This window comes from Sipha flava, unplaced genomic scaffold, assembly GCF_003268045.1.
Source record: "Sipha flava isolate LNK unplaced genomic scaffold, YSA_version1 73_pilon_pilon, whole genome shotgun sequence".
Classification (NCBI taxonomy): domain Eukaryota; kingdom Metazoa; phylum Arthropoda; class Insecta; order Hemiptera; family Aphididae; genus Sipha; species Sipha flava.
In genome coordinates, this window is record NW_020273613.1 from 3,228,653 (window position 1) to 3,252,320 (window position 23,668).

At 28.7% G+C, this 23,668-nt stretch overlaps 1 protein-coding gene across 4 annotated transcripts in view; it reads right to left on the minus strand.

The window, feature by feature from the left end:
* Positions 1 to 9,357: 9,357 nt before the first annotated feature.
* The window catches only part of LOC112692429 (DE-cadherin), a 77,960-nt gene continuing 63,649 nt past the window's right edge, over positions 9,358 to 23,668 (minus strand). For 3 of the 4 annotated variants that reach the window (XM_025567107.1, XM_025567108.1, XM_025567111.1), the window contains 21 exons: positions 20,950 to 21,084; positions 17,058 to 17,186; positions 16,819 to 16,968; positions 16,637 to 16,660; positions 16,018 to 16,206; positions 15,684 to 15,889; positions 15,423 to 15,597; positions 14,063 to 14,411; positions 13,568 to 13,830; positions 13,339 to 13,497; positions 12,978 to 13,256; positions 12,454 to 12,607; positions 11,862 to 12,382; positions 11,585 to 11,788; positions 11,224 to 11,474; positions 10,942 to 11,150; positions 10,731 to 10,870; positions 10,308 to 10,659; positions 10,037 to 10,246; positions 9,737 to 9,889; positions 9,358 to 9,670 (listed from right to left, as the gene is read on the minus strand). In XM_025567107.1, coding sequence (XP_025422892.1) covers positions 9,528 to 9,670; positions 9,737 to 9,889; positions 10,037 to 10,246; positions 10,308 to 10,659; positions 10,731 to 10,870; positions 10,942 to 11,150; positions 11,224 to 11,474; positions 11,585 to 11,788; positions 11,862 to 12,382; positions 12,454 to 12,607; positions 12,978 to 13,256; positions 13,339 to 13,497; positions 13,568 to 13,830; positions 14,063 to 14,411; positions 15,423 to 15,597; positions 15,684 to 15,889; positions 16,018 to 16,206; positions 16,637 to 16,660; positions 16,819 to 16,968; positions 17,058 to 17,186; positions 20,950 to 21,084 — 4,395 coding nt within the window. In that variant the 3' untranslated portion in view covers positions 9,358 to 9,527. The remainder of the gene's footprint in view (positions 9,671 to 9,736; positions 9,890 to 10,036; positions 10,247 to 10,307; positions 10,660 to 10,730; positions 10,871 to 10,941; positions 11,151 to 11,223; positions 11,475 to 11,584; positions 11,789 to 11,861; positions 12,383 to 12,453; positions 12,608 to 12,977; positions 13,257 to 13,338; positions 13,498 to 13,567; positions 13,831 to 14,062; positions 14,412 to 15,422; positions 15,598 to 15,683; positions 15,890 to 16,017; positions 16,207 to 16,636; positions 16,661 to 16,818; positions 16,969 to 17,057; positions 17,187 to 20,949; positions 21,085 to 23,668) is intronic. The other variant, XM_025567109.1, reaches the window with a different exon arrangement.

Genomic DNA, 23,668 nt, shown 5'->3' on the forward strand with positions numbered 1-23,668 from the left:
AAAGCTGCAGTTATAGACGACTTCAGTGGCGTAACCAGGAAATTTTTATGGGGGTGGGGTTCAGCTAATTTATATATATTTAATCTTATCACAATCATTTTCACTACTATTTGTATTGATCTCGGTATTTTGTCTGGTTGACATTAGTTTTTTTGACTCGGGTAAAAAAAAATTCAGGTCTGCTTATTTGTTAGAGAATTTGTCTATAATAATAAATAATAATAATAATAATAATTATAACAATTTAAAAACTAGGAACTAATATAGGAACATAAATATTAGATACTAGAATATTTTCTGTTCAATCACTTAGGTATGCTAAAGATTAAATTTTAAAGATATCTTACCATAATGACATTTTTAGACGTCTTAGAATGATGTCAAATTAAAATAAAACAAACATAATGAAATACAAATGTCAAATATAAACGAATAAACGAGTAGTAAGTAAAACAGTGATACACCAACAGGCAACAACCAACTATTTACTAATAACTAGGGAACGGATTTATATGTAAATACATATTTTTATTAAAACGAGATATTTAAAATTTGATAAGAAATGTTCATGATTTAAATCATTCCTATTAATATGATGCTACTTTAATTTTACATATTTTTACATATTTTGGTATAATTACATATTTTTACATATTTCACTAATTTGTAAATATTTTTAAACATATTTTATTATTTCATCATTCATACGTCTTCTTCGTACAAAAATACAAAAAATTATTTCAAATTTAGATCCAGAACTTTTATCGCTATTAGAAAAGCTCAAAATATTATGCAAAATGAAACATTGAAAACAAATTTAATTTTCATCTTAGTGAATTTTAGTTTTATTGCACATACAATAACAAAATTAGAAACAAAAATATGTCCTTGAATGAAAGTATGCAAATTTTCGAATCAACGATTGCAAAATGAAAACTCGTAAACAGACCAATAGGAGAAGTAGTAAAAAAGAAAATTCATGTTTTTACAGAAAAAATTTCAGGCCATATTGATTTTAAATCAATTAATGACATAATAAGTGGCAGACACCCTTCCAAAAATTTGGAATTATCGCCTTCTAATATTATGCCCTTCAAATATGCTTAAATCAACCGATGTAGGTTGATGTGGAACGATCATTTAGCCGTTTTGAAAATATTTTCAGATTTAATAGGCGACATTTAATATTTGATAATTTAAAATATATTGTAATAATTCAATGCAACAAATCATTTTGATAGTTTAATAATTATAATTTTTTTTTTTTTAAATTTTTTTCCTACCTATTTGGATGGTTTTAGTACATATTTTATAAATTATACTTACATACATATGTACATATTTATGTATTTTTATTACATATAAATCCGTTCCCTACTAATAACTATTAGTTGTACACAATAAGATGCTTGTGTTAAATGATCGGTGAGCCGCAAACGCAATAGGTATACCCAGGGCCGTCCCGAAGATAAAAACCAAGGGGGGGGGTTGAATAATATGAAAAATGCCGACTACAATTTTTTACTCAATGTAAGTAGGATAATTAACTCTATGTAGTCATAATTTTACTTTTTACATGTATATATGTGTTAGTGTCGCACGTTCTTAAAATTGACAATTTAATTATATATATATATATATATTTAATAATATTTTATATTCTGTAATAAGTAGTAATATAAATTTTATTCGTGTATACACTGTATTACGAAATATGTAATATTTGTTTACCGTAAGTAAAATTAGATCCTTCTAGGCTATAATGAAAGAAGTCCGACTGCCGACTGGTGTTTTCGTTGGGGGGGGGGGGTGAGACACATTCCCAATACCCTCTTTCAGGACAGCCCTGGGTATACCTAAAATAAACTTTGAATACAGACAATGATATCGATTTTATCTCAGTTTTCGCGACAAGACGACCGATTCAGAATCAACCATTGTAAAAAACCTAAATAATATGTTCCCAAGCAAAAATTATAAATTATTAAAGTAGTAGTATCAAAGTATCTAAATATGATCATAATATTATAACCTGTCTGTGTGTGTGCAGCGTGTGTATAATACGTTTATAGTGTTTATACAAACTATTAATATGATTTCCAAGTCAAAATTCTAAAATATAAAAATTTTAAAGAAAAAACCGTGTTTCATGTAAAAGTTAGTTTACCATCTTAGGTTCAGGGGGGGGGGGGGGTTCTGACCCGACCCACCCCAATGGATACGCTACTGGGCGATTGTAAACTTTAGCATTGCAAAAGTCACCTTCGGTCGACTAAGGCTCATATCGAAATGTACGGGCTAAAATTTCCAAGGTTAGAAAACTATTTCAGTACTAAGCAAACTTCATTGAACATTTTCATTCATAAAAAATATTTATTAAATCAACACTTTAGGGACTGGAAATGGTTATCTTAAGAACAAATACATAAGAACTCAAGTGGCCTCATGCAGGAAAAAAAGTCTCCTTATTCGGAAAATATATATTAACTTATTGTTAAAATATAAAAACAAATTATAGTAGAAGTGCAAGGGGAACACAATGTTATCAACAATGTCATTGTCATTACTGTCCAAATAATAAATGTGCCTGTCACGCTGTTAATAGACTATGTTCTCACAAGTGCCACGGAAACTTGTCATCTCATGATAAGTAGGATTATGTAAAATATTATGTTGAAATAATATATTAAAACGTATTGCAATAATAATTTTATACAATAATATTTATTACTCACCTATTATTTTTATTAAAAAAAAAATTTTTTCTTTCTTAAAAAGGGTACATGCGATTTGAATAGCTATCATTTTATTACATTTTTTTGTTGTGGGTTTTGAAATTATTCCGAAAAACAAAATGGTGATAAGTGTCGTCTGTATAGCTATTACATATATATAACAGCAACACTCGAAATAAAATTTGGCGCCATTGCTACTGGTAAGAGTAGTTGGTCTTGTGACGGTATAATTAATTTTAGTACTAAAACTTATGAGGATTCTCCGGGAGATGATAACATAATATTAAAAAAATAAAATACAATGAAATTATTATTATTTATATATATATATATATTACCATTAACATCGTTGTTTGCGATTAACTTACGTAGCTAAATATCACCTGTGTTTGGTGGTGTATTTATGTGGTGAGAAGGGTATTGGAGATAGTTCTCCCATTGATTTTTTTTTTTTTATTATTTTCTGTTATAATATCATATTGGTTTGAAATTAATGTTTAGAACTCTTATAACTTTTTATAAAAACTATTATAGAAGTAAATATTTTATTTATTTTCATTAAATACATAATAACAGGGATGGGTAACTAAATGAAACTAGTGAAAACCAAATTTTAAAACTGGGAAAAAAATCATTAAAATTGACAATTAGCCTTATATACATTAAATTTACGACTGAACCAATACAATAAAATAAATACTATGCTAATATATATTATATTTAGGCATTTAATAATTTAAAAATTTAGTTGCAGTTCAATACTAGAATATTATAACTACATTTTACAATAAACGCAATAAAATGAAATATCGACAAACACCGTAATTGTATGAAATAATTTGAAAATATAGTATAGTCCGGATAAAGAAGTAAGCAGCTCGCCAGCTGTCCATTCCTGTTTTATAAGTTTTAACTAAAAATATGTACACTTTTTTTGTTACTAAAGACCAGTGGTTCACGATACGCTCATGAAGGTATTCGGTTTATTTCATGTGGACAGTTATGCATTTTTAAAAGAAAACAAAATATTTAAAAAAAAATAAATAAAATTATTATAAAATTTTATTTTTTTTGTTTATTTTATTTTCGGGCATTTTTAAATAGAAATGTTCTGATTTAATGTCGATATGACCCGTGTACTTGGAAGAACGTACTGATCAAATTAATGTGAACTTACAGCATGTACCTCGATCTGTAACGTTTTCAACAGTCAATAACATATATGAAAACAAGTTCAATACGTAACTTACATGTTGATCATATACCTACTTCGTGTAACAAAATTATATTATTAGATTAATAATGAAATTATTCCTCATTTTATATTTGGTTGCACATTCGATGATAATTACTTACGAGGAAGAAGGTCCAACGAGGAAAAAAGGTTGGTGGGCATCACTGCTATAGTACCTAGATCAGTAGGTAGCTTGAACACAACTAGATAATTTGAATCCGAATGAGTATATCAGGCCAGTGGAGTGCTTGAGCGGAGAGCACCCCACCAACACTTTTGTAAAGAAATTATTATTATAGAGATGTATTTATTTTTTGTATAGGTCATTCAATTCGTAAATTTAACTTTCAATCCTCGTAGATCAGGTCCAAGTACTCAAATGTATCGAGTGTGTGTACTTCAAAGAACCTAATTAAACGAGAAATTAATATTATACTTCAATATAAATCGATATGCAAAGCAAACAGACCAAATTATCGCGTGCAAACGTCAAAACATTTTCCATATTCCTGTAAACGCAACGATCTACTAGCTAATTTAACTACTATTATATTTACTAGCTATTGGAATCATCAAGATCAATGTTTAAGTAATATAATAAACATATACCGTCCAGACTTCAAATATTGTAAATAAATAAAATACGTTACAAAGGTGATTTTAGTTTAGATCGTGTTCATCAATACTATATGCTTAAGGCGATTGAGAGTGGACCGTTTTTAAGGGGTTGAGTATAGGCAATATGTTATATCATTAGGAATTGTTGTGTGAGTGTGTGTGTAGTAACTGATCATTAGTGTACGTGAGTTCCCCGAACGCGTAATTATTGTTTTATCAGTAAACAGTTCAACAATAATTTTATTACCGTCACAGTGCGCATTGTAGTGTATCCTTGTCCAGTATTTACAACTGCTATTACCACTTCTGTATTTATGCACACCGACGATGAATTATTACATTTAGTTGTTATGACTTCTAATTTGTTGCACATCATACACTTAAAAATAAATTCGGAATAAAAATCATTTTTTTTCATTTATTAAAGTAAGATCTATGGGTATCCAAAAATTGGGTGGTTGATTTTCCGAATGGAATCAAATAAATGATTTATATTAACAATACGTCCACCGCTAGTAGTGCACAGAAGTATTTAGAGAGCAGATGCTACTAAAAAAAATTACTCACCCACCCACCCACCAATTTTTTTTTTTTAAAAAAGAAACGTTCGTTTAAATTGTTGTCGGTAAATGTAATTAACTATTAAAACAACTATAAATTTAAGAAATTAAGATTTATTATAATTAATTAAAATTAAGATGTCTACATCCAGTGCCGTATAGGTATAATGTTTGTGTTCTAATAATAATGTTATTTGCTTACCATACTCCATAATGTTTGTTACCAAGTTGTCCAATTGTATACCCACCAACCCACCTATACACCCACCCCCGACGAGAGCAATTGCAATTGCAATGCACCCCTTAATAACCTGTCTGGGCGCCACTGGCGCTATACTAGACTACCGCAATAAATGAACCTAGTGAAAAGAAATTAGATAAGTATATTATATGATATGTAATCTTGTAAAGTATTCGAATACAAGTATTTGAATACTTTTCGAAGTATTTATAAGGTATTCTAAATACCATTTTTTTTATGTATTTTTTAAGTATTTTGAATAATTTTTAATTGTATTTTTACCAAAATTTAAATACTTGTATTAAAATACCATAAAATCCGTTTTATTAATTTTAATTTATTATTTTTCAAAAAAAATTGACATAAACAAACAATAATATTGTTTTCATTGAAAATTAATATTGTTTTTGTATAATAAAAGTAGGTAATAACAATGTTACCACACTAAATACCACATTACATTTTATATAGTTTCTGTATTGGAATTATTTTAAGAAAACTGAAAATCTAATAATTTTAAAATAGTTCCATATTAATGTAAGTTAATACCACTTTTCATTAAAATTTAATCAATATTAGTTGATCCATATTGTTGTCCATAAGTTTTGCTTACAATGATTATAAAAAAAAATTAAGCGTAAGTCGATTAAAAAAATTTTACGAGTCTAAATTTACATTCGCATTACACTCTATGACCGATGTCCACCCACCCCTACTTTACGTCTGTACAGCAGAGCGAGTTCCCGATTTATACTTTTGATCACCCAAAACTCTAACTAGATTCACTTTGCTACCAGAAACCACCCTGGGTTTTTAAAATTGAAGCACTTTTACTGCCCCGAAACATGACAGACACACACAAAAAAAAAAAATACACATTTACTGAATATTTTATTAGCAGCTGTGTATCATTATTATTATTCTACTGCTATAATATGGGTATGTAATTGATTTCTTATCGCTCGTATAATAGTCACGGCTAAGATTCTCGGAAATCTGTATAGCGTACCTACGCGCAGTCAAACGTCACTCTATTTTGCGATTCAAAATGTTTCAACTCCAATGCGGCTATGAAAGTCCCAAAAAGCGGAAGAAAAATTCACTCAGTACCAAAAGCCCGATTTTAATTTTGAAAACATATTTAAATTCATTATTCTGTTTACTAGGTTATGTAGGAAATTCGATTTTTTCTATTGTTTAATTATTACAGTACCAAATTAAATTTCTTTTTTTCCAAAATTCACTTCCTACATAACACAGACAACCAGTAAACAAATCCAACCATTTTTTCAAAACGAAAATTGGACTTCTGGAAGCGTATTTTTTTTTTCTTATTGGTCTAAATACACGAAAAAACGACCCACTTTCAACCGCCTTAAGTGTTAAACAACGTTTTGAAAATTACTTAAGTACTTAAATGCTCTAAAACTAAAGAAAAATGTTTTTAAAACACTTTTTTTATTATTTAAACTATAAATGATTATCGATCTTCTTTTTACATTAAAAATTATTTCCAAAAAATGTACATACAATTTAGATAGGTATATTCGTTATATTTATACCTTGTGTTTCATTGCAGCACTGAATAATTATGTTAAATATTTAAAATAAAAATCTTCATTGTTATTGGACAGTATTGTTTTGTATGAAGAAGAACTTCGTTTCACATCATCTGAAGTTACAAGTACAAATTTCATATGAATCATATGTTCAGCAATTTAATGAGAAATTCAAAATAAATTTTACCAAACTTATTAAAAACTTAAAAAATGCGCTAAAAAAAAAAAAAAATTAGAAAAGTGCAAAATATGTCTCACATTCTTAGTTTCTTGATATATAAAACAAACTTTGTAATTGGAATGCATTGTTACAGAAAATACGGAAATAAAAGTAATTTGCATTGAAATCCACACCTTAGTAATAACACATTTTTTAAAATGACAGTATTGATAAAAAAGGAATGCGTCTAATTATAAACAGTATTCAATTTGTAAAATCTATAACACCTCTCTTAACCCTACCTGGTATGCTCCAATCAACTGGTTTAATTATACATGAGTGATTTATAAGTCTGTCACTTTTTTCACCTTGGTCAGAGTAATTTATTTTTGGCATTTTATTATTTACTACTTAATAAATCACATTTACATATAAACAAATAATACAACATTTATAATTAAAAAGTATTAACCAGTACTTTAACTACTTACAAAAGAAATATAATTTTTGTGCAGCTGATTTACATTAAATTTAGAACTCTTTTATAAATGTATAATTAACCTTTCAGTTGTAAATAAAAATAATACTTTACTTTTTTATCTCCAAATAACTTATTATAAACTACTGACTTTATGATTAAAGTATGAGTTCAAGCAGTAAGACAACTATTTTGGATTTTCATTCAACTACTAATTGTAATGAATATCAGATAATAATTAACTGAAACAAATGATAATATACAATTATGAAATTACTTTAAATGATTGTAAAAATATTCACGATTTTCTGCTGTATAATTATAAAAATTTTGTCATAATGATTATGGAAAATATACAAAATAGATATAAAATAAATTTAGGTAAATACATTTATTAAATAAATAATACAGATGGTATTAAAATGCATAATTCTTCATCAATTTAATTTATAAATGTATAGGTAAATAAACAATACATGATAATAGGTACAAAAAAAGATGATTAAATCATGTGCAATATTTATTTACCTTAATATACACGTTAATTATTTTAACTTAATCAATACGTTATATAATATATAAATCATATATATGACATAAATTTAATAAAAAAATTTTTAACTTAAAATTAACATTACCTTTAAATTTTCAGTCGTTTATTTGCACAGATATGCGCATCGACAACATTATTTTCAAAATGGAATGTTTTATTTTTTCTTTGAATATAAACATAATGTTTGTCTATTTTTTTACAGTTTTTAAAATATAAATGATCTTATTACATATCACAAATGGCAACAATACAAAATAATAAATAATAAAACTAACAAATATTCTAAGGAGTGGGAAAATTAAGTTTGAAATTACTATATACTTTTTCAAGTTAAAGACCAATTCATGATACTAAATGATGATTTGATATTAAAACTATAAAATAATAATTAGTTCTTTGTTGAAAAAGTTATTGAGAAAAAAAAAATTTAACAAAATCTTAAATTTAATAAAGTAATAATAAACATAAAAAAAATGCAATTGTAGGTAATAACATGTGGGCATCTTCTAAGCTGTGTATTCATCAATAGTTGTTAGTTAGAACAAAGTACAAGTAATTCAGTTTACAAGCAAATTATAAAAACTATATAGAAAAATATAAATGATAATTAACACATGAAAAGTAGGAAAAATTATTTTGATTTTAAACATCAGTTTATTGTTACTTCAAGGCAATCAAATTTGTATGCTGATCTGTGCATAATAGTTAACCCTGATTGATTATTCATATATTTACAAATGAGTATAATGCGTGTAAAAAGTTGTTCAAAATGATCCAATGGCAGTATATAAATATTATTATAATATTATCTACAAAAAAAAAGACATTAATCGTCAACAATGCTGTATAACGAAATATTATAATTATTTTCTGATATCACCTTTCCTTAGAATTACATAAAATTCTATACAAAAATATGAATCATGATAAGTTATTTTTGGGAAGCAATGGAAGTATTTATTTTAAAATATTCACTATTGCAAAAGCAGAACAAATATAAATAATTTACACCTACAAATTGGTGACTCTTTTTACAAAAAAAAAAAAAAGGAAAAATACAAATACAAAATATAATTAGACTAAAACAGTCTGTTGTTGAGATCACGAATCAATTTTTTGAATTTATACACAAAAATTTGTCTTCGTTACTGTCAATAATACACAAAACAAATATGAAATAATAATAATAAATAAAATTAAAATTAAAAATATTTATAGTAAATATTGTTTTTCAATAATTGTCATTAGAGCACCATCAACTCTCTGTACAAATTATTTGTTTTAATTGTTTTACATAGTCTGTATTTAAACTTAAATATTGTAGTCACTATAACGTTACAGATAACATGCACCGGTAACTGATTATTTGGAGCGACTTTCAAATGACTGTTAGCACCACGACTCGGGATGAGTATTGCGGTATGTTTCACTTTCTTCGTCACTTGGTTCTTCACCATACATATCAGCCAATTTACGGAATCGCGGTCCAAAGTTAGATAGATAGTCAAAGTTCAAGTCACCATCATCTGTACCTATAAATAAATAAAATAATTAAAAAATTATACTATAAATTATGATTATTAAAGACAAAAACTAACCTGAAGCCAATGATGATAATGATCCAACAGAATTGCCTTCACCTTCGTACATATAATTACGTACGTCATCATATGGACCTAAATCAGGATCATTATCTACTGAGTTGAGTTTGTCGCCAAGGAAGCCACAAATATCAGGAACCTCATCTGGTGCTAAAAATAAAGAGAATAAAATATTATTCAGTAAAAATAAGAAAGGAGAAATCATTACAATTGAGTTTCTATCAAAATATAATTTTAAACTTTTAAACTAAAATTACTATAGAATACATTACAAGTTATAAATTTAAATAAACATACCTCGTTTTTGTAATAGATTTGCATCATCAAATCCTTGTACTGGTTCTGTGCCATCATACATAAGCCGTAAAACATTCAAGTCATAGCCAGTCATGTCTCCTTCACCGCCACCTTCATCTTCATAGTTGATTATATTTTCTCTTATATCATCTGTATCTTTATATAAATCATCAGACTTTCTTCTATGCACCACAACCGCAAGCAACAGTACTAAATAATTAAAACATTTATTAAATCTTGTTGATAAAAATGTATATGTCAAATAACTTACTTAATAAAACAGCAAGGCAAACAAATATGGCTATCAAGAAACTAGCGTCGATACCAAATGACACAGCTACTGCTGTACCATGTGTACACGAAAAGTCTACATTATGAGATAAACTGGGCGCACCCAAATTGTACAGACGGCTATTAAATGTTAAATTTCGAATACAGCCATTAAATCCATTATTGAATGGTTTGTAAGTCCAATTTCTTGTGGCTGCTACTGCACTCAGATTGATGAATGTACCACCAAGTTGCAGAGGTCCATTGACATTTAAGAATTCATTAGGTCCAATTGGAGTATGAACACTTAAACACGATGGGAGATTGCAATTATCTACTTTAATTTCGATATTCTGAAAATATATTCAAACGATGAGTGTTGAAAATGCATTGTAAAATGTATAAATTGTATTTGTGTTCATACAGTTTTTGTCCATATGATTTCAATACGATGTGGTTCACCATCAGATATTCTTATTTGTTTTTGTTCAATTTTACGTGTTCCGGTGCCATAGTCAATCAAAAGTACTAGATAACCATTCTTAAGTTCCAATGACATAAAATCTACAAGAAATAAACATATTATTAATAACCAATATATCTAATTTGGCATAAACCTAGTTTATATAGTTTACCTTGTACAGACAATGGATTAGGTTTAACATTACTAGGTCCAATGTAAAATAATAGACCATTATCAACAGTGGTGCGTACTTCCAAAGACATTTGAGACTCCATGCAAGACTGTAGAGATGGATACAAGGCATAACCCTCACCATAGAAACCAATGTTAAGAATTTCACATCGAGGTCCATCAAATCCAGCTGGGCATTCGCATCCATTTCTAAATGTATAAAAGACAGCATTAGCCCTGCACATTAACCATAATAATAAAATAATTTATGTAAACCACTTGCCCATCTGATCTTGGAGTGCCACCATTATGACAGGGAATAATGGTTGGTTCTTTTTGCCCACATTGGCTATCTGAACAAAAAGGATCAATAACAGCTCGTATACCAACAAAAGACGTAGTATTGGTATAAACAGCAGCTGGTTTATTGCTTTTATTCAGGAAATTACTACAAGATGTGTCACAATAAAGTTTTTCCACAAGACATTCATCAATATTGACCATGAGGAAAACAACACCCAAATCTTTTTCAAGCTATTCAACAAAAAACACAAATTTAATTAAAATTGTTATTATTTTTTGAATCAAAGAGTAAGTCAAATTAATTATTAGTATAATATATAAACTATTAATTTTTTTTTTACCTCAGCTTGATGTTTATCAATAGCAGCGTTAATTCTTTCAGGCTCATAATATGGCGAACCATGAGCAGAAAATCGTACATCGAGTTGAGTGGTGTTGGCATTGTGAGGGGAATGCAAAATTGTAAATACATCAACGTTTTCAACACTAGCATTTAAAATAGTAGCTAATCGATGTCTTAAAATAGTGGCTTTACTTATGTTATTCTAAAAACACGAAAAATTATATTACTATAAATTATTAATACAAAAAACAATGTGTTAGATTAATAAGACGTACAGCGCCAGGAGTGATAAATTCTTCAGCCGAAATCCCACCCAATCTAACTGATCCAGATTTATCAACAGCTTCTTCAGGTATTTCTTTTACAGTAATAACAACAACAGAATTCACTGTATGTCTGTTGATCTTTTGTCCTTCTTCTGTGACTTCAAATTCCAAAACATAAGTTTGTTCTTTAGTGTTCTGCAGCATAGTAATCATGCCAGTTTCTGATTTCAGGTCAAAACGTTCATGTGGCAAATGCAGCCACTTGAATGTTTTGTCAGGCAAATCCCAGTCGTCTTTGTCTTCAACGTACACACGTCCAATTTCCATGTCTGGAGATTCACCTTTATAAGTATATACAAATATGGAGCTTCTACCTGGTAACATTTCATTATCATTTTCATCACCAATCACAACTTGGAGTGTGCTAGTTCCTGTCATACTAGGTATGCCACTATCAGATATCGTAATTGGTATATTATACATTTTTTTCTCTTCTCGGTCAAATGAAGTCAAAGCATTTAGCTCAACACCTATATAAATAATATTAAACAAATATTCATTGGATATTAATTCATGTGAGTTTTATAATAAAAATACTAACCATTGATTCCAAATTTAGTTTGGATTTCAAATGAAGCATCAGAAGAAATTGAAAAAATAAATGGTGCACCATTTTCAGGTCCATCATTATCCTTGGCAGTTAACTGTGTGATAGTTCCAGGTGATTGATTCTCTCGCCAAACTATAGGTTGAGGCTATAATAAAATCAAATGTTTTATATAAAATAAGTTATTTTTTATGAAAATTTTAAATTTAAATTTATTTTTAAACTATGGGGAATTTGTATAAGAGAGAAAAGTAAAAAGGTTGCATTTATTGATTCTTCAAATTAATGTTATTCTATTGAAGATTAAATTAATTGATCAGTTTATAATAAATACAATAACTGAAAAATTATTGACAAAACCAAACAATTTTAACCACAGTTTAAAACAATATAAACAGTTAATATTAATTTATTAATATTAAAAACTAATACATTTTTTTAATTTTTTTAATTTTTTCTATATATATTATATATTGTTCAATTTACTATATCCTTTTTGAAAATTACAATTAACTTACCATGTCCAAATATGGTGCATTGTCATTAATATCTAGAAGAGTAATAAAGAAATTTGTAGTTGTTGACAAGCAATTGGGTTTGCCATCTTCATCACTGGCTTGAATTATTGGTTGCCATGTAGCATAACCATTAGGTGGATCACGATCAAGAGGTTTGATAAGAGATAGACATCCGTTTTTATCGATTTTCATTAACTTTTTTTGTTCTTCCTTAACTACAGCATAGACAATGTGTTGATCTAATTTCTCATCTTGAATATCTGGATCGTATGCTTGTAGCTACAAATAAACAAATATTATAATTGTTGAGAAAATAAATATTAAAATAAATAAACAGTTTTAATAATTTAAAACCACCTACCATAGCAATACATCCTTCTATAAGTGTTTCTTCTGTGATAGTTATATTACCATCATAAGGATAAAACACTGGTGGGTTGTCATTAACATTTGATATTTTTATTTTTACAGTACAACTATCCTCAAAGGCTCCATCAAATGCTCTTATTTTCAACTCGTACTGTGGATTGATTACATACGAGTTTAAATATAGTTAACTAATTAAATAACATAAAGTGAAATTGACTTACATTAGTAATGTTTTCATAGTCCAACTGACTATTAACTTTAATTTTTCCGGTGGTATTTTCAATCCAAAATGCATTGTTAATATTACCTTCTATGATACTATATGTAACAGAAGAAGCTGTGTCTTTGTCCACAGCTTTCACTTCGGTAACCAAAGTATTAAGGTTAGTATTTTCTGGTATTTCTTCTGCTTCATACACAGCATGAGTGAATTGAGGTGGATGGTCATTTTTATCCGCAATTTCAATATGGAATACTCGTTCACCTACACATAGAATGAATACCTTAAAAATGCACTAATAATTGTTTTAAATAAGTATTTTAATTGGGCAGGATATAAATGGAAAGTAGTACGGATAAAATATATGAAAGGGTTATCCAATTTTACAACTATATAACTATGACATTTATAGTTAACCAAATAATCTAAACAATAACTTCATCATTCATCACCAAAAATATTATCACCTACAGACTATAAAGAAAATTTCACTTACCCTTGTTATGTTCACCCGTTGGCATTATAGCTGATGGTGCATTATCTGTAGCTATTACTTTGACGTTATATACATCTTGAGTTTCACGGTCAAATGTCACCAAAGTCGTAATATTCCCGGTAATTGGGTCGATTGTGAAAAATTCCTTGTTGTCTGCAAGCATGTAAGTAACTTGATTGAAGGCAGAAGTCAAATCAGCGTCAATTGCTCGGACCTGCATCACAGCCGTTCCACTTGGTTCATTTTCCAATACAGAGCCAATCACACCTTCAGGAAACACTGGTATATTATCATTGACATCTTTCAGTTCAATGGTTAACTGATGTTCCGCTGCTAAATTGTGTTTGTTCTGAAAACATAGATTTATACATTAATTGTAATGTGATACATGAATAAAACCAGAGATATATTTAAAATATGCTTTTCAAAATAATAATATCAAATTAATTTCAAACCCCGGGTTCGATTAAATATTTTATTAGGCACATATATAATTTATATAATATATAAAAATATGTAGCAAAATTTAAAAATACAGATAGCTAATAATTATTAACAATAAATTAGTTGAAGGTAGGACCGACTTTAGATATAATCAACGCGTGCGACGTCACAGGGCGCCAAAATCAGAAGGACCCGTGAGAGGCGTCAAAATTAGAATTAAATTTGATCAATCGTTGGCGACTCACATTATCTATTATAGATAGAAAAAAAAAATTCACGATGTGATTTAATAAAAATGTGATTATTATTTATTATTCTATTGACATGCAAGGATTGGCTGCACTTGTAGGTATAATTACAGTTTTATAAACCATCACTATATTGTTACAAGTATTATTATATTTGTTCTATGTACGATTTACAAATATGTGGCAAATATGCATAATGAGACCCCTCCAGCTCCAAAAATTCTGCCTGTTTAAGTAGTATGTTTAAGTCGTTTAAGATGGAGGATTGCAAAAATAATTCTTGCACTGAGCGCTGAAAAAGCTTAAGCCGGGCCTGATTGAAGGTTATTGACTGACAATAATGTTGTTGGATAAATGTTATTATAAAGGTTTAAATAAAATGTTTAATAAAATAAATTTGATTAGATTGGTTATATTTGAAAAAGTATTGACAGTTTTTTTAATAATAAAAATGGTCTATGGTTTAAATTACGGATTTGTACACACATTTATGGTTCAGAATCAATAAAAATTAACTAAAAAAAATAACTCATGCCAAGTTCAACATAGTTTGAAGACCGTGGTATAATGCATAACACAATAAAACAAATCATAATATTGCATTATTTATAAACAAAGCACTGATATTTGTGAACACATCTATTTGCAACCAGGAACATATATTTTACCTGGATTCGAATGTTGAGATTGTACTCAGATACAGATTCATAGTCCATTGTTCTCGACAATCTGATATGAGCAGTGTTTCCTTCAGATTCTAATCGGAATGTGTTCAATTTGTTTGATTGTTCTGTCCGACCGATTACTAATTCGAAAACTGGGGATTTTTCATCCGTATTTGATCTAAAACGCGAAACATTAATAAATTAACATCTCGTCTGGTTTAAATTGCTTATTAATCTCAACACGGGATTAGGGAGGGCACTTACGCTGCTATGATGGTGGCTATGTCGTAACTAAAATTAGCCAAGTTTTCTGGTAGATAAATAATCCCTTCTGGGATAACGGATATAAACGTCGGTGCTTTTTTATGGGATTCAACTACCATGATTTCTAGATCCATTGTAGACGACCTAGGAACTGAACCTTTATCGGTAGCAGTGGCACGCATCTTGAACTTGTAGCCAGGTTCTCTCTTAAAAAGGAACAAATTACAAACATAATTTATTAATATAATTTAATATTATTTATGGTTGTGTTTATATTAATTATAGTTTGCCCGATCGAGTGTACTAGTATGTACAGTATGTACATAATACTTACATCAATCGTGCGGTCTAAGTGAATAACACCAGTGTTTGAGTTGATACGGAAATAATTAGTGTCTACGGGCACTCTGGCTGACAGTTCGTATATTATGGCACTGTTCAAACCGTCGTCGATATCGGTGGCTGATATCCTCATCACTTCACTTCCCACTCCTAAATCTTGAGGAACAGATTCAGCGTAAAACTATACGGTGAAAAAAAAATATAAACAATCATTCACCAGATTTAAAATATCGTTTAAAAACAGTTAATGAAAAATAATTAAATCAAAATACGACACGCATGAGATGAATTGTAATAAATTTATGCTGTAGTTTAGAATCATAAAAATGTATGGAGTACTGTGCTAACATTTAAAACATAACTGACTACAAACATTGAGAATAAACATAACCAGTCATGTATGTGTAGAAAAATCAAAACAAAACTGATTTTATCAAGTTGCCATTGAATCAAATATCAGCTCGACGGTTAGCTAATGACGGCGTTCGAACAAAATGCATGCAGAGAATAAAAAATGAAAAAAATATAACAGAGCGACGAACAACGATGAATAAAAATGAAACGAAAAAATGTATAATATACTCGACGGTGCATGCAGAAAATGTAGATACCTTGTAGTTGAATCCACGGTAGGCCTGTATTTTTGGAGAGTTAAATAAATACTGTTAGTACACAATATTATTAGCATAACGTATTATATTGTTACGGGTAGGTATGGCAGGCACGAGTGCATTACATTATAACGTAAACGAATAACGTGTTTATGTCTAACAATGGCAGGAACTTAACTTACCACTTTGTCGAAAACCGGTGAGTTGTCGTTCTCATCCTCGATAGTCACCTTAATGGTGCACACATCGTCCAGGGTTGGTTTTCCGTTGTCCGTGGCCCTGACCGTCAGATACACTTCTTTTTCGCGAGTCGGCTCGTCTCGATCGAACATCTACGAATACCAAAAAAAGTGTTCATGTAAGTCTTTCTGTGTAGGAGGAGATATAAAACTACCTCGTATAAACGATAAGAAATACTTACGTATCGGGTGGTGATCACACCGGTCAACCGGTCGATGGAGAACTTTGGACGTTCGCCGGGCGGTGCGACGAATGTGTAGTTGCTGATCGTGCCCCCATTCTCCGGCGGGTCCTTGTCAAACGCTTTGACCTAATAACAATGTTGAATGCATTAAGTGTGTACAATGTTATTATTTCAATGACTATTTTTGGCTATAGCAAATGGTAAAAACACACTACATAGTATGGAGCAAATTCGACAGAATTGAAAATTTCTCATATGTATTAGCATTGATTATAGATAGTATTTGTAATCAATGGTATTAGTTATAACGTGATTAGATAAATATGATCGTTGAAGAACCTCTATTAATAGTCTCTATTAATCTTAAATAACTCTTATCTACCTGTGACATATATGACCATATTCATATAATTGAAAAAGTTGTTTATGTTTTTTGATAATGTGTATTATGTACATAATATAAAAATACGTTCGTCCCACCTAATAAAACTTTTTAGACGAAACATTTTGAACGACGATAATTTTGGAAAAGTGAGCACGGCTAATCACGAACACGGATAATTGAGGTCCACTGTATTTATGTACACACACACAAACACATATTTATTAAAGAACTGATTCAACATACGAGTAGTCGTTATAATTGCAAAGGTATCATCAATTTAACAACTATATTTACTATGCCGACTCGTATTTAATTTTTAACACATTTGTTTTCCCACGTAACATTCATAATAGTATAATACATAGTATACTATCAACGTTGTTGTAAAATAGTCTATACCCATTTGTTAAATATATAAATGGTAGACACGTCTGTTTAATTATTGGTATTGGATTGTTTCTATTATTGGCATCAATAGTAATTTTTTAATACGAGCATTTATTATTTTATTATTCTTGTATAGTACAATTTAAAACAAATTTTAATTATAAAATGTGTACATTTTTGGATCACGTTGAGGATTTTGGTTAAATTTTTTGAAAACAAAATACAAATAATTAACAGAATTTAATTTTTAATATAGGTATATTGTAATGCCTTGGAATTGAATATGATTTATTTGTTTATCATTAAGTTATAAATTAATTTAGGTTATTTTGTTGTTAAATATTTTTTCTTTAAATTATGTTTCTATTCAAAAATGGAATGCCAACGCCCAACGGGTATACAATATTAACTGACAAATCGAGACTTCTAGGAAGTTGATGACATTTATTTATATAATTAATAACCTACACATAGTTGAGGAATAATTAATAATTTAAATAAAATAAAAGAATAGCATATGATGTTTTATAAAAGAAAACAACTAATGCTGTTTCATATGTGGTCTATTCTGAGAGATTATTTATAGAGCATAACAAAATAATATTGCATATTTTTTAGTGTACATTAAAAAATGTGATTTATTAACGAACTAACCAGATTTTTATACAATAGCTGAAACATAATTTTACTAAAACCTAAGTTGTATCTCTTGTTTCAATACGGCCACAAGTTTTATTTTTATTTTTTAGTAATAAATGTTTTCAACGATCAAGTAGCTATTTTCAATAAAATAATTACGACGAAAAAAGTTAAAAGAATTAAATCGTTATAACATAAAATGAAAAATATATTATGATTTAATAAAAGACTAAGTATAATATACACGGTTTAAAAAGCGGTAGTTTTTATAAGATGTAATTAACATTTTATGGAAGCAAACGTACAGTTAGCACAAATTGGCAATGCCGAGTAAATATCACTTTAAATATTTTAGAGTTAAGTCATTGAAAAATATTTCCATTTTTTTTATTTATTTTTTTTTATTCATGATTATTTAAGTTATGAATAAACACAACCAAAGGTGAATTTAAAAGTAATTGATAAAGAGAGAAACAATAATTGTGTAGAGAATAAGGGTTGAAAAATAATTTAAAATAATATTAGATACGAAACAAAAATTCGGTTATTTAAAACAGTGAATTATGCTGCAATTTAAATATAACGCTTTTAAAAATTAGTTTGAATTATCTACAATATCAATTTCATTATTAATACTTAAAACAGAGGTTCCCAACTTTTTTTGGCTCACGGCATCCTTTATTATTTTCTAAAAATTTGGAGGCACCCTATAGCCTATGCCCTATACCAGGGGTGGCGAACCTTTTTAGGTTCAAGTGCCAAATTTTTCCTTTTCAGGTTTTGAAAACCGTTTACGTACCCAAAGAAAATTATATTTTTTAAGACTATTAACAAAATTACAGATTTATTACATTATATTTATTAAATTATAGTTATTCTTAGTGAAACACAAACAGCAATCATTTGTTGGTCAAAACCTTTTTTCTCTTCGATTTAATTACATTTTTTATGGCGAATAAGCTTTCACAAACATAGGTTGACGAAAAATATGAAAGCATAAAGAATATTGTCATTTTTAAAACATATATAATTTGTTTATTTGAATTTCTTATAACCAACATTTTATAAATAGCAAAAAAAATTTTTTTGTACAATTTCAATTTTTTGCGCGTGCCATTAAAATTTGGTCAACATGCCATTTTTAGCACGCGTGCCATGGGTTCGCCACCCCTGCCCTATACTCTATAGTTTATACTGAATATGCAATACTAATATATCGTATATTTAAATTTATATTTTGTAACTTCGATTTTATTTAGCAATAATAAACAATCAAGATAAGATAAAGTTACATCTATTTCACCGTAAATAACTTTAAAACAGTTCACATCAAATCGATAACAATCGAGCCAGTATGAAAATTAAAATTGATTGAACATCTCAGTATGACTATGTAAAAATTATATGTGTTTATAATTAATTCATTAAATTATATTGTATATACCTAATTAATTATACACAATAGGTTATATACTATGGACATAGAGTATAGTCTGTTTGATCACTCACAGTACTATATTTTTCATGAAGGCGTTTAAAAAATAAATTTATATTTCAAATATTTTTGCGGCACTCTAAATTTAATCTCGTGATACCCTAGTGTGCCGCGGCACCCTGGTTGGGAACCTCTGACTTAAAAAAAGGTTTCTTCTGGCATTTATTAATCTTTAAGAATTTTCGATATTTCAGGTATAGAAAATTAAAATTGAATATTGTAGAAACCAATAAAATTATTAAAGAATCAAATATGTAGAAAACTAGAGTCTTGTAAATATTACTCCAACTTCGAAAGTTTTTTTACAATAATCATAAAAATAAATACGAAAAAAAAATCCATCCAGAAAACCACTGTGTTAAATTTTCAACCAATTGATAGGGCAGCATGAAATTTTGAAAATAGGTTAGTAAGTAGATAAATAATATAAATATTGTAAGACCAATTTATTCTTTGTTTTGTTTAAGATCGAAACTTTAATGGCCATGAAAACTAATTGTCGAAATTAACAAAACATAGAATGGTATTATACTAGTACAAGTATGCGCTATTAATTTATATTTTAGTTATTTTTAATCGACACTATATAGTTGAATACTTCATGAAAAGTAAAAGACGTCTTAATAAACTGACTAATTGTTTATTATTAACGTATTCTTTATTCTGTGAATTATATAAATATATAAGAAAAAATGTTTCTATTACTTTTTTAAGAACATAAAATGTAATATGTAATTAATATATTTGTATTTAAATTAATTTTAAGTTATTTTAAGTTTAATTACGTAGAAATTATCGGGTTTAATATATTCGTACCTATTATTTAAAAAATTGTTTCAGCCTCATAATTTGCATACAATTCAAAAAATTACTATCTATCGTTACTTGGGTATTATAAAATCACACTCATACACTTATTACTTAGTACCTATCTCTTTCAATTTCTTTATATCATATTATTTTTATTATTAAAATTTACTTACAGTGAACACATAAGTATTGGTCGGTTGTTCTTCCTTAACGCTGGGGTGGTAGTCCATACAGTTCGTAAATATTGGTTTGTGGTTATCTTGTACTGGCAATCCGGTTTTCGGCCCAAATCCTTTGTTTCCTTGGTACTAAATACAACACAGGAAATATTATTAATGTAGAAAATTGAGATCTACCTAACCTACTCTAGTTTCTCCCTCGCTACTACATATTATGTACCGGCCTCGGAACACAGACAAACTTACACACAATAAGTGATATTATCGAATATTTTGCGATATTAAATTACGTGGACAAGCTGGTAGAAATATATATATATACGAAGACTTTTTGGCCGTGTGATACTCAATTCACAGCACAGGTTCATAATCTGTATACTCTGTACCTGTATCTGGGCTGATGGAGAATTATTAATGGAACGAGAAGAATAGAAGTAGAAAATACTATACCGCAGTGTAAGTAGTGGTTAAAAATGTTTAAATCGATTAAAACTAAATAATTCCCGTTTTGGGAAAGGGAAAATTTCAAATGTTTAAAAAGTAATTTGACAAAAATCATTGAAATTAAATCCACAACGGTATTGATTCTTAGTTGAATACTGTAATTTGGAGAAAGAAAGAGATTAAAAATAATAAGCGTCCAGTAGTTGTGTGAAAAAAAAAATGTTTTTAAAGCAATTAGTCATCTGGCGGAAAAGTTAGTGGAAAGAATATTAAAGCGACTGTCTACTGATTTTAAACGATTTTTAATGAGTGTTTTTTTTTATATCATCAAGTACTTTTAAAATGTACGACTTGAGCTTAAAAGGGATTTTAACTCCTAAATGGAATTTTAATGGTTGACCTGTCCTAAACAATTAATACAATGGACCAACAATTATACATAATTCAATTAATTATAAATCACTAGATATGTGTTAATAATGGTTAATAATAACTGTACATTAGACATATGACAATTGTTATCGATATTACGTACGCGTAGAGACATTGTTTTATAAAAATAAACTATATTCGATTATATAACAAAGTTAAAAGTTAGTTTCGAGATGAAAGCATATTATTGTAATTATTGTATAGTTTTGTTTCGTTTTCTATGATGATCGTTCTTAAAAAATATCCTGTTGATGTGAGAAGGATTAAGATAAAAACATCGCAAACAGTGTTCATGTAACGATGTATATAGATTAAGACACATTTTGACAGACTAAAGCAGATTAAACGAGTAATCCTTGAACCTGCGAGTCGTACGTCGAACGTAACGAACTGGAACGAGCTCTACACAACTGTAACGATGGCAGCATTCGATTGATTCCGAATCATTTTCAGTATATAATATATAATAAAACGAGAAAAAGAGGTCCTCCTGTAGGCATGAACATACACGTACAATATATATATATAAGTGCATGCACACACATTCGATCGTTCAACGTGCGTTGTTACGCTGTGTCGGTTACGCGTGTTAATTCGTAAATAAACTAAAAGTCCAAGAAAAATGCCCTTCGAGCACCACAGACACGGAACGAATTAAATAGATACTTTCTACCCCATGGGCTTCTTCGTCTTCATTTATTTATTTGTTTATTATTTTTGTCCATTGTTAAATACAATTATTTGTAAGAAAGCAATACACCTTATTACTCTCTATGCAGGTAATACTAATGTGTTATATCATTTTTAAATCTGAGCTGAGTGGAAACCTTATTTGTTTAAAACATGTTTTTTCGGTTTCGTATGTATTGTAGTTATATATCGGGTTAGCCAGACAATACATAAATATGTAATCTTTTCAACAAATTCAGTAAAACTAAATGAAAATTTAGCCTTGTCGATAAAAACACAAATGTTCTTATTTTTTTAATCATATTATAGGGGATGTAGAAAATCGATACCAGTGGAGGTTAAGGACAAAGGTGGCCAATCTCAAATAATCGGGAGAAAAGCGAAGGGGAAGAAGATTATGAAATTTTGGGCATAATAAAAATTGATATTTTAACACAGACAATAACCCATTCATAATGAAAAAAAATGTACATAGATTTACACTAAAGGTCGAGCATACAAGACCCACATACAATAAACCTATTAAAGATTTACTCATAACCGTTTTCTGATAGAACCGATTTTACTTTCGTATAAAAAACAATAATAACTCATCAATGGCTTGTAACAAAGAATGATTGAACGCAATTGTATCTGCTTAACATTCAATCAATATTTGGTCTGTAATTTTACTTTTGTTAATCAACGGAAATTTATTGAAATGTGTTGGGTATATAGAATAAAATTTATTGCGCTAATATATAACATAATAAAATTATATTAATAAAAATACTTATATTGTCATACCTATAATTATATAGTGTGATAGATGCACGAAAAGACAGGGTAAATATTACATCTGTAGAATAATTTAGGCCGACTCTTGGGTACATAACATAATATATTTGTCGCAGAATACACACACACACACATAATGTATGTATATTGTGTATGGTGATGATGCAGTTGTTATGTGTTATTATTTTGATTTTGCGTGCACATAGCGTACATAACCGCAGCGGAATAGCTATACAACAGTGACACGCTATCCTCTGGATAATTTTCGTAATTAATACGGTCGTTTCACGCCAACAGAATAGGTATACGGGGTAAAAAAATGATAAAATAAAAAATACTACATATACGTACAGAAGCTGTCAGTGTGTAA